This window comes from Phyllostomus hastatus, unplaced genomic scaffold (genome assembly GCF_019186645.2).
Source record: "Phyllostomus hastatus isolate PE091 unplaced genomic scaffold, TTU_PhHast_1.1 phas_contig_80, whole genome shotgun sequence".
Classification (NCBI taxonomy): domain Eukaryota; kingdom Metazoa; phylum Chordata; class Mammalia; order Chiroptera; family Phyllostomidae; genus Phyllostomus; species Phyllostomus hastatus.
Genome location: NW_025333960.1, coordinates 313485 through 327261, shown reverse-complemented (window position 1 = coordinate 327261; position 13777 = coordinate 313485). Strand labels below are relative to the sequence as shown.

The 13777-nt window shown below is 43.1% G+C and overlaps 2 protein-coding genes across 2 annotated transcripts in view; both read right to left on the bottom strand.

The window, feature by feature from the left end:
• Positions 1–13777, bottom strand: part of COPG1 (COPI coat complex subunit gamma 1) — a 29198-nt gene that overhangs the window by 2744 nt on the left and 12677 nt on the right. The window contains exons 15-23 of the mRNA XM_045849686.1: positions 13299–13374; positions 11990–12093; positions 11232–11357; positions 10853–10921; positions 7862–8004; positions 7369–7540; positions 6726–6823; positions 5084–5222; positions 4714–4812 (exon numbers count right to left, since the gene is read on the bottom strand). Coding sequence (XP_045705642.1) covers positions 4714–4812; positions 5084–5222; positions 6726–6823; positions 7369–7540; positions 7862–8004; positions 10853–10921; positions 11232–11357; positions 11990–12093; positions 13299–13374 — 1026 coding nt within the window. The remainder of the gene's footprint in view (positions 1–4713; positions 4813–5083; positions 5223–6725; positions 6824–7368; positions 7541–7861; positions 8005–10852; positions 10922–11231; positions 11358–11989; positions 12094–13298; positions 13375–13777) is intronic.
• On the bottom strand, positions 42–4568 carry LOC123826286 (dolichol phosphate-mannose biosynthesis regulatory protein-like). Its single transcript, XM_045850275.1, has 2 exons — positions 4563–4568; positions 42–942 (listed from the first exon to the last, which is right to left on the bottom strand). Exons 1-2 carry the CDS (start codon positions 4566–4568, stop codon positions 709–711), a joined length of 240 nt encoding a protein of 79 aa, XP_045706231.1. The 3' UTR covers positions 42–708.

Sequence of the window (13777 nt, the reverse complement as noted above, 5' to 3'; positions counted from 1 at the left end):
GTTGGTAACTATCCAAATGATCTCCATTATCTCTGATTCTGTTCCTGTTCTAGTTGTTTGCTTAGTTTTTGTTTTTTAGATTCAGTTGCTGGTAATTGTGTTTGTTGTAATTTTATTTCTTTTTAAACACACCATCCATGTTTATTGTCCAGATCTCCTCAATAGGCCAGTACTAGGGGCTGAGGGGCTGGGCCTCCATGAGAAGTGGGTCTGAGGGCCTGCTGTTACCATTTTAATGTGCCCTAGGGACTGGTGCTGGTTCCAAGGCCTGTCAGTCCTTTCCCTAGGCTTTTCAAATCCAGAAGTTCTGTGAGGTCCCAGGCTATGTCAGAACTGGGAAAGCTATCTTCATGGAGGAAAAGGAAATGTGGGGACGGGCCAGGTGATATCTCAGAACCTACCAATTTCAAACATTAGCAAGTAACAGGAGGGAAATTGAGGCAAGAGGGTACGACCCAGAGGAAAAAGTAACAGGGGATATGAAGGTGAGGTAGGGAAAACAAGCATCTTTCAGACCCTGAGCCAGAAGAGGGAGAGAGGGAGACCTCCAGGTACTCCTTCCTGGCTCTGGAAGAGTGAGCAGGGGAGGAGTAGGGTTCTAGTCAGTCAAAGGTGAATGGCTCCATCCCTCAGGGGCATCTCCAGGGCAGTCATGCTCGAGGGGGCAGCAATGCCTGGACAAGTCCCGTGGGGCCCCACCCTTGACCCTCACTGAGCCTTCCTGGTCACCTTCTGGTTCTTTAGCATTACATAGGAGATGAACACTCCCACAAACATGAGCAGCAGGAGGCCAGCAACTAGTTGGATGGCAATGGCATAGGCTCGGGAAAGGAAATATCTGTGGATAACACGCTGGCTGTCAATGAATTGCTGGCATTGTTGGAAGAGCTCTGGTGTGCATTCCCAGTCTTGCTCAGCTCCCCCAAACCCTACCTTCCACCTCTACCATCTCAGGGGCTGACCCCAATCAAACCACTGGGACACTTGCTTTTCTTTAAGATGATGACATTTTGTGTGCCTTGGTTTGTTTCCTTCCTTCCTTCATTTAATAGTTGTTTATGGAGAACTCACCCTAAATTGGTGGTGCTGGGAACCAAGAGAATCACCCAGCAGTGTAGTAGGTGAAGATGATCAGGCTAACAGCTGAGAGGCCAAGTGCCACCACCTGGTCTGTCCCCGTGGCCATTTTCCCTCATTTCCATAAGTCGGTTGTCATTTTAATGTTCAGAGTTTTGATCTTCTTCTTAAATAAGTCCTTTTAATATTTCATATGATGAACTTCTTTAGCTTTGCCTTGTCTGGAAAGCACTTGATCTGCCCTTGCATTGTAAAGGATACCTTTGCTGGTAGAGTAATCTTGGATACAGGTCCTTACTTTTCAAAACTTTGAATACTTCTTGCAAGTCCCTTCTTGCCTGCAATGTTTCTTTGGAGAAATCAGCTGATAGTCGAATGAGAACTCCTTTGTAGGTAACTCTGTTTCTCTTGCTGCTTTTAAGATTCTCTCCTTGTCTTTAATCCTGGGTAATGTAATTATGATCTGCCTTGGTGTGTTCCTCCTTGGTCCAACTTCTTTGGAACTCTTCTGAGCTTCCTGGAAGTCCATTTCCTTTGCCAGATTGGGGAAATTCTCCTTCATTACATTTTCAATTTCTTCCTCTTCCTCTGGCACTCCTATAATTCAGCAGTTGGCACTTCTGGAGATTTCCGAGAATCATTTTATTCTCTCACTTTTTTGAACTCTTCTTTCTTCATTCTGTTCTGGTTCTTTACTTTTTTGTGTTCCAAATTATTGAACTCCGACTTCCTTCCCTCACTGTTGGTTCCCTGTGGATTTTTCTTTGTTTCACTTAGTGTAGACTTCATTTTTGCCATATTCAATAAATTATCTGAGCATCATTATCACCAGTTTTGAATTCTTCATCTCATGGGTTGCCTATCTCAGTTTAACTTAGTTCTTTTTCTGGGATTTTGTTATACCCTTTAATTTGAGCCATATTTCTTTTATTTTTTTTCAAGTATATTTTACTGATTATGCTATTACAGTTTTCCCAATTTTTCCACCTTTATCTCCCTCTGCCTTGCACCTCCCAACCCTACAGCATATCCCCCCTGTAGCTCATGTCCATGGATTGTACCTGTAAGTTCTTTGAACTGTTTCCTATTCCATTTTTGATCTCTTCGTTTCTATTTTATGCCTACTAATTATGCTGCTTCTTCCCTGTACCTTTTTGCCCCTATTCCTCCCCTTCCCCTTACCACTGAAAACCCTCCATGATCACATTTCTCTGATTCTGTTCCTGTTCTGTTTGCTTAGTTTGTTTTCATTGTTTTTCCTTTTTTTCCCGGTTCATTTGTTGATAGTTGTGAATTTGCTGTCATTTTACTGTTCATAGTTTTTGATCTTCTTCAATTTCTTAGATAAGTCTTTTTAACATTTCATATAATTGCTTGGTGATAATGAACTCCTTTCACTTGACCTTATCTGGGAAGCACTTTATCTGACCTTCCATTCTAAATGAAAGCTTTGCTGGATAGAGTAATTTTGTATGCAGGTCCTTGCCTTTTATGACTTGGAATACTTCTTTCCAGCTCCTTCTTCCCTGCAAGTTTTCTTTTGAGAAATCAGCTGATACCCTTTATGGGCACTCCTTTGTGGGTAACTCTATCCTTTCCTCTTGCTTCTTTTAGGATTCTCTCTTTATATATTTAATCTTGGGTAACTTAATGATGATGTTCCTTGGTGTGTTCCTCTTTGGGTTCAACTTCTTCGGGACTCTCTGAACTTCCTGAACTTCCTAGAAGTCTATTTCCTTTGCCAGATTGGGGAAGTTTTCCTTCATTATTTGTTCAAATAAGTTTTCAATTTCTTGCTGTTGTTCTCCTTCTGGCACCCCTATAATTCAGATATTGGAACATTTCAATTTGTCCCAGAGGTTCCTAAGCATCTCTTCATTTTTTTGAATTCTTGTAGCTTCATTCTGTTCCAGTTGAATGTTTATTTCTTCCTTTTGTTCCAAATCATTACTTTGAGTCCTGGTTTCTTTCCTGTCACTTTGGTTCCCTGAATATTCTGCTTTATTTCACTTTGGGTATCCTTCATTTATTCTTTCATTTTTCAACCAAGCTCAATCAGTTCTGTGAGCATTTTTATTACCAGGGCTTTGAACTCTCCATAAACTAGTTTGGCGATCTCCTCCTCGCTTAGATCTTTCTGGAGTTTTGCGCTGTTCTTTCATTTGGGCCCTATTTCTTTGTCTCGGCACACCTGTTAAGTTGTAAGGGGGCAGGGCCTTAGGTATTCACCAGGGTGGGCAACCTTTGTTGCTGTGCTGTGTCACTGTCTGTGGAGGAGGGGCCAGAAAGGGAACAATGCAGCTAGCCTGCTGGGCTCTAGCCCCAATTTCCAATGGACCCTGGACTCTCGTGTGAGACTGGGAGTTTCTCCCATTGTGGCAACCCCCGCTGTAGTCCACAGTCAGCTCTGAGTTTCAATTTCCCATTCAGCCAGTCCCTCCCGCATGATCTACCACTTCCATGCAGCTTCTCTTAGGCAGCCTGGACTGCTTGGTCTACTGCCTTTCCGTGGGTTCTCTCCATCTGCCCATCTTACCAGCCTGGTTGGTCTGGTTGATTGTTTAATTCCTTGGTTATTGAAGTTCCATGCAGTTTGATTTTCTGGCACTTCTGGTTATTTATTGATTTTAGATTGGTTGTTATCCTCCTTTTGGTTGTCTGAAGAACTGAAGGGTTTCTACCTATGCCTCCATCTTGGCTAAAACCCTCTGGGCCACATTTGTCTCCTGGATTTGGCATCCTACCTGTGTTTGTTCCAGTGTATTAATTATGTAGAGCTGCCCTGACTGTCTTGGTGTACCTGTTAAGTGGTATAGGGTGGAGACTTAGGTATTCGCCAAGGTGGGGCAATCCACTTCACCACTTTTTGGCTCTGTATGTGAAGGAGGGGTTGGAGAGAGGTCAATGCTGCTGAGGCTTGCTCGACACTTGCACTGTTTCTAGTCACTTCACCCCCTTTCCATATGCAACTGGTGTCCTGTCTTGCTGCTGCCGTGGTGGTGGTTTCCAGAGTGGGTAAGTTTGCATTCCTTCTAGGACTGTGTGGGCCCTTTAAACAGCCTCTTCCAAGAGACTGGCAGTTTCTTCTGCCACCCCAACCCCCATTGGTTTTTACAGCCAGAAGGTATAAGGCTTTATTTTCCTGATGCTGGAACCCTGGGCTGCACAGTCTGGCCTGGGGCTGGGATCGTTTGCTCCCAAGGTTTCACTTGCTCCCAAGGTATCCCTCCCGATTTTATCCACCACACGTGAATGTGGGATGGCGTGTTCTGCTAGCTGCCTCACTGTTGCCACACTGAGCCCTCTCTGCCCCAGCTCCCCGTCTCTGGCCCTCCTACTGGTCTGGATGAATATGGCTTCTTTAAATCTTTGTTTATCAGACTTCCATAGTTTGATTTTCTGGCAGTTCTGGGTATTTTTCGTTTTGAGGTTAGTTGTGATCCTTCTTATGGTCATGCAAGGAAGCGAAGCAAGTCTATTTATACCTCCATCTTGACTGGAAGTTGCCACCATTTTGAATTTCCAACATCAGGAATTTGGACTCCCTATGTTCCCAGCAGGAGCCCACAGCCCAGGATGCAATGGCATCTAGGCTACAAACTACCCAGGCCCTTCCCAACAAGAACTGTTGCTTACCAGCCAGGAGTAACGTGTGGGTATTCTTGTTATCGGGCACTTTGTCTGACCTCTCACAAGGATGCATTCCCAGGAATTTCACAATATTTCCCACAGCCTCTGTAGGGAGAAATCCTAGTATCATTAAGCTACATATTTTTTAAAATTTCATTTTTCAATTAGTTTACATTCAATATTACTTTGTATTAGTTAAGACACATAAATTGCCTACTATGTGCCATCACAACTCCTCCATCCCCTAACCCTGCTCTGAGGGGCTTTTAATGAAGTAGCATCTGAAGTATATGCTGTAGTCATGGCTCTGGATCCTAGAGAAGAAGGATCCAGGAGGAAATATGAGAAGTACTTCAACAGTAGCCAACGATTTTACCTTCAAGAGTCTTGGTGGTAGATAAGGTGAATGTTTCCTCCTTCTCAAACTCATCTCCTACCTCATCCCAGGCAGCTTCAAAGTTCAGTTTTATAACCTTTTGAATGTGATCAGCTATAGTGATTTCTAGATCTTCCAGCTGGGGAGATGGAAGTTAAACGTTAGGCACACACCTCAAGTAGAGAGTCCTTGCTCTGTATACCTCTGGGCCTCTGCTCTGAACTCAGTGCTCCCATCTTCCTGAAATACACTTAGCACTGCCAGGTGCTGAATACTGCCAAGCTCTGGGGACATACAGCAATCTGACCAGGTACTTGTCCTCAAAGTGCTCACAGTCAAGTACTCCATTGGAAAACACTCTGACCCAAGTACTCACCTGAGGGTGTTAAATGTAAGATCACATCCCTTCTGAAGCCAGCCTAAAATCAGCGCCTCAAGGATCCAGGTACTGTATAGGAACATTCATTGCAGTTTGACTCCTATGACTCTGTCACTCCTATAGGTCCTTCCCTTAATCTCAGCTGTGTCTTCTGGGCCTGACATATATTTGCCCACACTTCTATCTTATCTGTGTGCTTCCTGAACATGACACATAATTACCACCCTCACCTTGGACTAAGTGTACATAAAGGTTTCCCAATCACTCAACCAACAGATCTTCACTGAGCAGATGTTTAAGGTGTGCATAAGTAGGACTTAGGCCCAACAGTAGGAGCAATGCCTCAGACCCAGCTCTCCCAAGGAGCTCACTTGGTCCTAGGGTAGTTCCTGCCCATTTGGGTCATTGTTGGCTCAGGGAAGGTCCTTCCTCAACAATGGTTCTAGGATATCACAACACAATAGTGATGTCAGTTGTATAGCACAGTGCCTGGCCCTCTAGTTATAAGGAGCTCTAACAATTTCTATCCCCAAACTGAGCATCATGATTTACACTCAGGTGGCACTGAGCCACTGCACCATGGTCAAATGACAGAATGATTCCATCTAAGCTCAGAAAGGTAGAATTGGAAGGGCTGTTTCAGTGCACAAAAAGGCTGGTTAGCAGATGCAAACTCATCCAACTTCAATAGAAAGTAATTTGACAAGATGAATCAAAAAGTCTTAAAATCATCTCTACCTTCCCAGGAATCTATGCTAAAGACATAATCTGAAATGCAGATAAAAATTTATACTCAAAGGGATTTTTAATGAAGCATTCATAAATAGTAAAAATATAGAATCCCAAATGCCTAACATTAAAGGAACTGAGTTATGACATAGCTATGTAAGAATATTTTAAAGTCATTAAAAATCATGTTTATGAAGCATTTGTAATGACATAGGAAAATACACTATGGTTTCAAATGAAAACAGCAAGATCTATAATGTACAGAGTGACCTCAATTAGAAAACTCTTTACTCCCACCCCAAAATAACTTCCAAAGGACTATGGGTAATGTTTGTTTACATTGTGTTTTTATATTTCCCAAGTTTACATTTCATATGAGCATGCATTTTTTTTCAAGTTAAAAACAATTTCTTTCAAAGAGAGCTATAAAACCCAAAACAGCAAAAAAATGCTTCAAGTCTGATTGTCTGCTTCTGGAGGGAGTTGCTCTCAGCTTCAGGTATAAAACTGAGCCTCCTGACCCTAGCTTCTTACCACATATTCATCCTCATAGCCTTCATCATCAGTCTCCCCAGTGGTGGGGTCACAGTCCTTGACAGTGAACTTCATCATGCAGCTGAATGTGCAGGCCACTGTGGGAAAGGAAGGCTGGGTGGTCAAGATATCCCTAGCTACTACAGGGGATGAGCTCCTCCATGGGGTAGGTGACAACAGCTGGCTCTCTAGGTCTTTGCCACATTATCACACAGGATGGCTACACCCACTTAATAGTTGTAGGCTCACTTTCACAGGTTGGGAAAAGAAGCTGGTGGTTTTCTTGGAAGGAAAAGATTTGGAATGTTTTGGTGTTTGTGTCTGTCTTTGTACTCTTTCATGGTATAATAAAAGGGTACTGGTTTGAGGACCCAATAGACCCGGGTTCTGCTTCTTACCAGCCGTTTGAACTTAGACAAGTCATTTAACCCAAGTCTTGGTTTCTTCATCTATGAATAGGGACAGCAGTACTTATCCCCATAGGTCCTCTATGAGGAGAAAATGAAAAGTACCCAGAACGTAGCCATTCTTCTTTTCATCAGAACTGAAATCAAGGAGTTAAAGCTCTTAATTAGAGATAAATGACTGGTGCACAAGCTGCCCAGCTCATTCTCATCCTGAGGGTATCTGGAAATTAACTCACCAGCTGTGGGGTCTTCCTTGGGCAGCGCTACCAGTGTGTAGCAGGTCCCAGGCTGGTTGTAGGGCAGGCTCCGCACAGGCACATAACAGAGCACCTCATAGGCCTCGGTGGGCTCCATCTGCACTGTGACATTCTCCAAGGTCTGGTCATTGAGTGTGTTCATGCAGTCAAACTGGACCAGGGGGTAAGGGATTACTGAAGGCACTGTTCTAGGTCTAAGAATCTCTTGCCTCTTCCATTGCAATAGCCATCTCTCAATCTATGAGCCAACCTAACTCCCATCCCAGGTACCCTGCTCAGGTTCCATGTCTCCATGCCGACACACAGAAGCCAAAAAGGTCCTGGGTCAAGGGTGTAAGAGACATACCAACTGGTGACAGACCCAGTCACCAACGTACTGTATGGGGAGACATTACCCTATAGGACCCATCACACATGGGAATATTCCTTGGCCCCAAGAGGCTTTAGCAGGACCTCAGCCCTCCCTGCTCACCTGGAACACCATGTGGTCAGTGAAGGTGTGTTTAGTGCAGTGGATGACATACTCTGTCTCTGACTCAGTGAGGGCCACAGGCTCAGGCGAGGACTTGAAGAGGGGCCCTAGCCCACGGAACTCTGGCACCACTGCCAACTGCTCTGAAAACCACAGACCACACAATTACTCAGCTTCTCAATTCCCAGACCAACTTGTGATGTTTTCTAACAAATGCTCATGTCCAATTCTTAAGGTGTTCCCCCTACTGAGATGGGTTGATATGTATATACAACTATTTACTATTTCCTAAATATACTAATACATTTTCTCGTCTCCCTAACTTTGCTCAAGTTGTACCACCCACAAGGAATACTTTCCTCCCCGCTGTCCCACAAAAGACCTCAGAAGCAACAAACTAACTGGGAGACCTCAATGTTGTAGGCATAATCCATTTGGAGACCTTCTTCAACTTTAGAAGCTCAGCAAAGATTCTTAAAAGAAGGTGCAAAGTAAGAAAATACTAAGAGGATGGAATGAATGTGGCTACAGAATCAGGTAAAAGAATGATCTAGTCTTATACATGTCAGCTAAGACAAATGGTAATAAAAATGTTTTATTGTACATCTGAAGCTAATATAATATTGTTTATCAACTATAATTGAAAAATACATTTTAAAAAAGGGATATGTTCAGATTCAGAGTATTGCAGAAAACCCAACTTAGAGTGAGTGGTCTACGGGCATCTGGTAAGGTCTATCTCTATGGACCCCCACCATGGCCTGTCCAGGTGAATGAGGCATCTGGCAGCTGTCTACACATGGTGTCTCTGCCTATGATGGCTAAAACTGCTGCTTGCTTCCCTATTATATGGTAGGGGCAGGATTCCTCAAACTATGGTCATGAATTACCTGTGTCAGAATTACCTGAGAATGAAGGTTTATTAAAAACTCCAATTTCTGTACTCATCCCAAATCTGCTTTATCAGAATCTTTGGGTTTAGGACCCAGGAATCTGAATTTCTAACGAGTTCCTCAGATCACTTTGATACTTGATTATATTTGAAGACTACTGCTCCAAGACTTTCAACTTGTCTTCCCAATTAAATTGAACTGCTTAAGGACAGGAATTGTACCTTGAGGCCAGGGATGTGATATTTTGCCCTGTACTTAGTGGATACTCAATTCACATTTCAGAGATAGAGACAGAAAGGCATAATTGTTTTTATTTTGCTTCCTTCCTTACCACAAAGAATCTCTGTGACTGTTTCAGCCTTCTCCAGCCTGAAGGACTATATATAACAAATGTGCAGGAAATAGGACCCAGCCCACTGCTGGAACCTGACTGTGGAGTAAAGGGATAGGCCATAGATACCCAGAAAGAGCCAGCTTAGATATTGCGAGGAACTTTTAAGCTATCATCATCATTAGCCACCAGAGTGCTTTTTATAATGAAAATTCATTTTACTAGGCTTCAAGCTTCTAGACTTGACACTTCCTATCTGGGGGATTTTGCTAGGAGTTATCATCAATAAAATAGATAAAATAATCTTGCTCACAGGGTTGTTGTGAAGATAAATGAAGCAATAAATGTCAAGATCTAGCAAAGTTCCGAGAACTTATCATGTGATTAAGAAATGTTAGCTGTTGGAACTGTTTAAAATGGAATTGATAACCTCTAAGAGGCTTAGAAGGAATCTTCCTAGGAAAGTATGGCAGTATGATTGCTCCCACAATATTAATGTGTTAATTCTTAGAACCTGTGAATATGTTTTATCACATGGTAAAAGGGACTTTGCAGATATATGAAGGTAGATCTTAAAATGGAGAGATTATCTTGGATTACCTGGGTAGGCCAAATGTAATCACAAAATTCTTTATGAGAGGGAGGCAGAGGGGTCAGAATCAGACAGATTTGAAGAGGCTATGCTGCCAACTTCAAAGATGGAGAAAGGGGTCACTACAGAAGGAATGTAGGTGGCCTCTAGAAAGTAGAAACAGCAAGGAAACAGTCTTCCCCTAGAGTATGCAGAGGGAGCTCAGCAGCACTGCCAGCACAACAAAACCCATTTTGGACTTCTGACCTTGTAGGATAAGAAATTTGTGTTGTATTAAGCCACTAAGATTGTGGTGACTTGTGATAGCAGCATGAGAGAACTAATACAGAAGGAAAAGTTTCCAGTTAAGAGTGATCCCAGTTAGCTCAGGATCCTAGTTTTCCTGAATCTGAAAGATAGTATGTTGACAGGAGACAGGATTCTGGAATAGAATGGTAAGAGGGGACTTTAATTCAGTTCAACAATAACTGGGCCTGTTATGAAGAAGAAAGACACTATGCTAAGTGCTATGGTAGAGAAAATAAAGGACAGGACATGTAAACAACTACAGAGAACTATATTAAGAGAAAACAGAAGAGATGGAGTAGAAGTGATCAGACAGAAGAGCTTAGGAGATGAAGGAGGGCTTCCCAAAGAGGGGTATGTGCTAGTCCTTGAAGGTAGGAATGCAATGGATAAAATGGTATGGCAATTAGACACACAGTCTTGTCCCTTAAAAATGCAAGACCAGAGGAATACATAAATACTTAAAATGTTACACTACAATATAGAGTAAACACATCTGGAACCCAAGAAAAAGTATCAGTGTCTCTGTGCCCAACTGTGCCGAATCAGACATCCTGAACTGGCCTGGGTTCCTGAGGTTTGAATCTTCAGAATCAAGGCTGAGAGCCAGCTCTGAGACAGTTTTATTTGGATCTTAATTCTAGCCCCTTCACTTCCTGGTTGTGCAACCTTGGGCAAATTACTCTCTGAATTCCTCAGATTCCAAATGGACCTAATATCCCCCAAATGAGGATCAAATGTATTGTCTAAAGTACTATTGGGGCCCAGCACTCAGGACAGACCCAATAAACAACAGTTCTTACTCTGAATTCCCTTGAGCAGAGCAACTACTCCAAAGCTGAGGAGACTGAGCCCCACTTCTGAGAGACCCACCGAGTACTGCTACTCACCCTGGAAGATCTCCTGTCGGGTAGCTGCCACTTTCTCAGGCTGCTTGGCTGCTGTGATGGGGGTGCTTTCTGCAGAAGCAAATACACACAGTGATCAACAACTCCACTAAGGAGGCACAGTAATGGGGCAGTGTGGCATTGAGCATGGTGGTTATTTAGGGATTATAATTTCCTGAGTGTGTAGTATACAACATGTGAGAAACAGAGTAAGTGTTCGTGTGTGTCTCCATTTCCAGGAGCCAGGGACAAAAAGCATTATTCCCTCCTCCCAGCACAACCATATCCATCCTGGTTAGATTTAGTGGCTTCACAGCCAATGCCACCCTCCAATGGAGATGTGAACCTGAGAGCCTCTGAAAGAAGTACAGATGTTACTTACCCATTCTTTGTTCTGTGATGGGTGTGGTGGCCAAGGGCACAGACTTGAGGTCAAAAGGTTTTTCCGATGGTTCTAGAGTATACTGCTGTAGAGCCCTTTCCAAACCAGGGATGGACACAGTCAAACCTAGAGGCCAGTAGGACAGAAGTCACTCTGCTTGGAATGCATGACAGAATGAGTACCAGGAATTCCCCCATGAAAAACTGAGGCCTTAGACTGCATGATCCTGAGAAAGTCACTTAACTCTTTGAGCCTTTACTTCCACATCCACACTCTCGTTAGGATACATATAAGAGTGACTGATAAAGGGTAGAGCACTGTATAAATAGAAGTTTTATTTATTTTTATTTATCTTATTTTTATTTATTTTTAGAGAGGAGAAAGGAAGGAGAAAGAGAGTGAGAGAAACTTCAATGTGTGGTTGCCTCTCATAAGGCCCCTACTGGGGATTTGGTCCACAACCCAGGCTTGTGCCCTAACTGGGAATTGAACCAGTGACCCTTTGGTTTGCAGCCCATGCTCAATCCACTGAGCTATACCAGCTAGGCTAGAAGTTTTATTAACGACCAGCGTTTTAATTCACTAGGCTGTTTCCACCCACAATGGTATGAACCACATGACCTGAGGTCTCCTGGGGTCACAGGGGTGCCATGAAAGTCCAGAAAAGAGTGTCTTGCCTCAGATTACCCCTGCCCAGATCTGTAGTGATAAGAAGGGTCACAACTTTGGTAGAGAGTCAGAGACAGGGAAAGGCTCACCATTTAGGATATAGCCTGCATTGAGGGCCTTCTGTTTTTGCTCCAGGACACTGAGATAGAAGGTAGCTCGGTCCCTGACTTCATTGTCATCGTCCATTACACACCTGGAACCAGAACATAAGGTACTTCTCACTGGGGCCCCACAGGAGTTACAGAAGGTAGCTGGCAAAGCTTCATCAGAGAGTAGCAAGAGAAAGTTGGTCTCTTAAAGCTCTGAGAGCTCAGTTTCCAGATGTGGTTTCCTGCCATCTAACTTATTAACAGGAGGTGACTATATCCATATTTCCTGGATCCTCTCCTTAAAGCCCACCCAGTCAAGGAAGTAACTAATCTCTTGTAGTCAAGGAAGTAACTAATTTCCTGTATCTAACAGCATATGTCAAAAAAAGAATTTAATATGACCTTGCAATCTCACTCGTGCTCAGTTATATCCTCAAGAGAACTGAAAACATACGTCCACACAAAAATCTGTATAGAAATGTTCACAGTAGCATTATTCATTCACAAGAGCCAAAAAGTAGAAACAATCCAAATGTCCATGAACTGATGAATGGGTAAATAAAATGCAGTATAGCCATACAATGAAATATTGGCCAATAAAAAGGAAAGATACATTTTGCAACAAGGATGAACCTTGAAAATATTTTGAAGAAGCCAGACATACAAAAGGGCACAAATTGTATGATGGCATTTATATGAAATATCCAAAATAGGCAAATCCACAGAGATAGAAAGTAGAGGGGGAGGGAGAGAGGGAGGGAGGGAGGGAGAGGGAGAGAGGGAGAGAGGGAGGGAGGGAGAGGGAGAGAGGGAGAGAGGGAGGGAGGGAGGGGGAGGGAGGGAGGGAGAGAGAGAGAGAGAGAGAGAGAGAGAGAGAGAGAGAGAGAGAGAGAGAGAGAGAGAGAGAAACATCAATGTGCAGTTGTTGGGTGCCGTGGCCTGCAGCCCAGGCATGTGCACTGACTGGGAATCGAACCTGCGATGCTTTGGTTCGCAGCCCGAGCTCAATCCACTGAGCTACGCCAGCCAGGGCCACATTATACATTTTAAATGAATGAATTGTAAGGCTCAAAAATATCTCAGTAAATATATGTTTTAAAAAAACTCAAATGAACTGTCACATCTGAATGAAGGCGTTTTTGTATGGTATTATTTTCATGCTCTTCTGTGCCTTCTGTTTTTCCCCCTACAATCCATAGTTATATAACTCCTCCTCCCTCCCCTTTATCGTTAAAAAACAGACAAAAGACAGTTGCCTGAGCCTGAGGGAACTCTATCATCCATCAGGGTTTCTCAGGCCTAGATTTACCTCTTCAGCAACACCAAGATACTGGGTAACATCTCTTCATTCTGGGCTCCGAACTTGGCTAGAGCACTCACAGCACCTATGTTTATGAAGCACATAAGACACACTTGACACACCAGAGCCAGTGCAACAAGGCTCTGGGTGGATCTTGGAACCACCTGACTTTCACTTTCTCATCTACTTTATGGATAAGGCAGCCCCAATCTAGGGTTCCAGAAGCCATATTCAGCATTAACTAGGATAAGGCCCCAGGAGGTGGCCACAACTTCAGGCTTCTCAGATTCTGTATCCAAATGGCCTTAATTCAGTTAAGCATTAGATTAACATCAATGAGAAAATGAACTGTTATTTCATTATTATGTATTGCTGAAAATCTGTCCAATGGGCATGACGAGAAAATAACAGTAAATTAAAAATAATATGATAGTTGCACAAAGAATTGCACACTCACTTAAAAGAGTAAATTTTATGGTATGTGAATC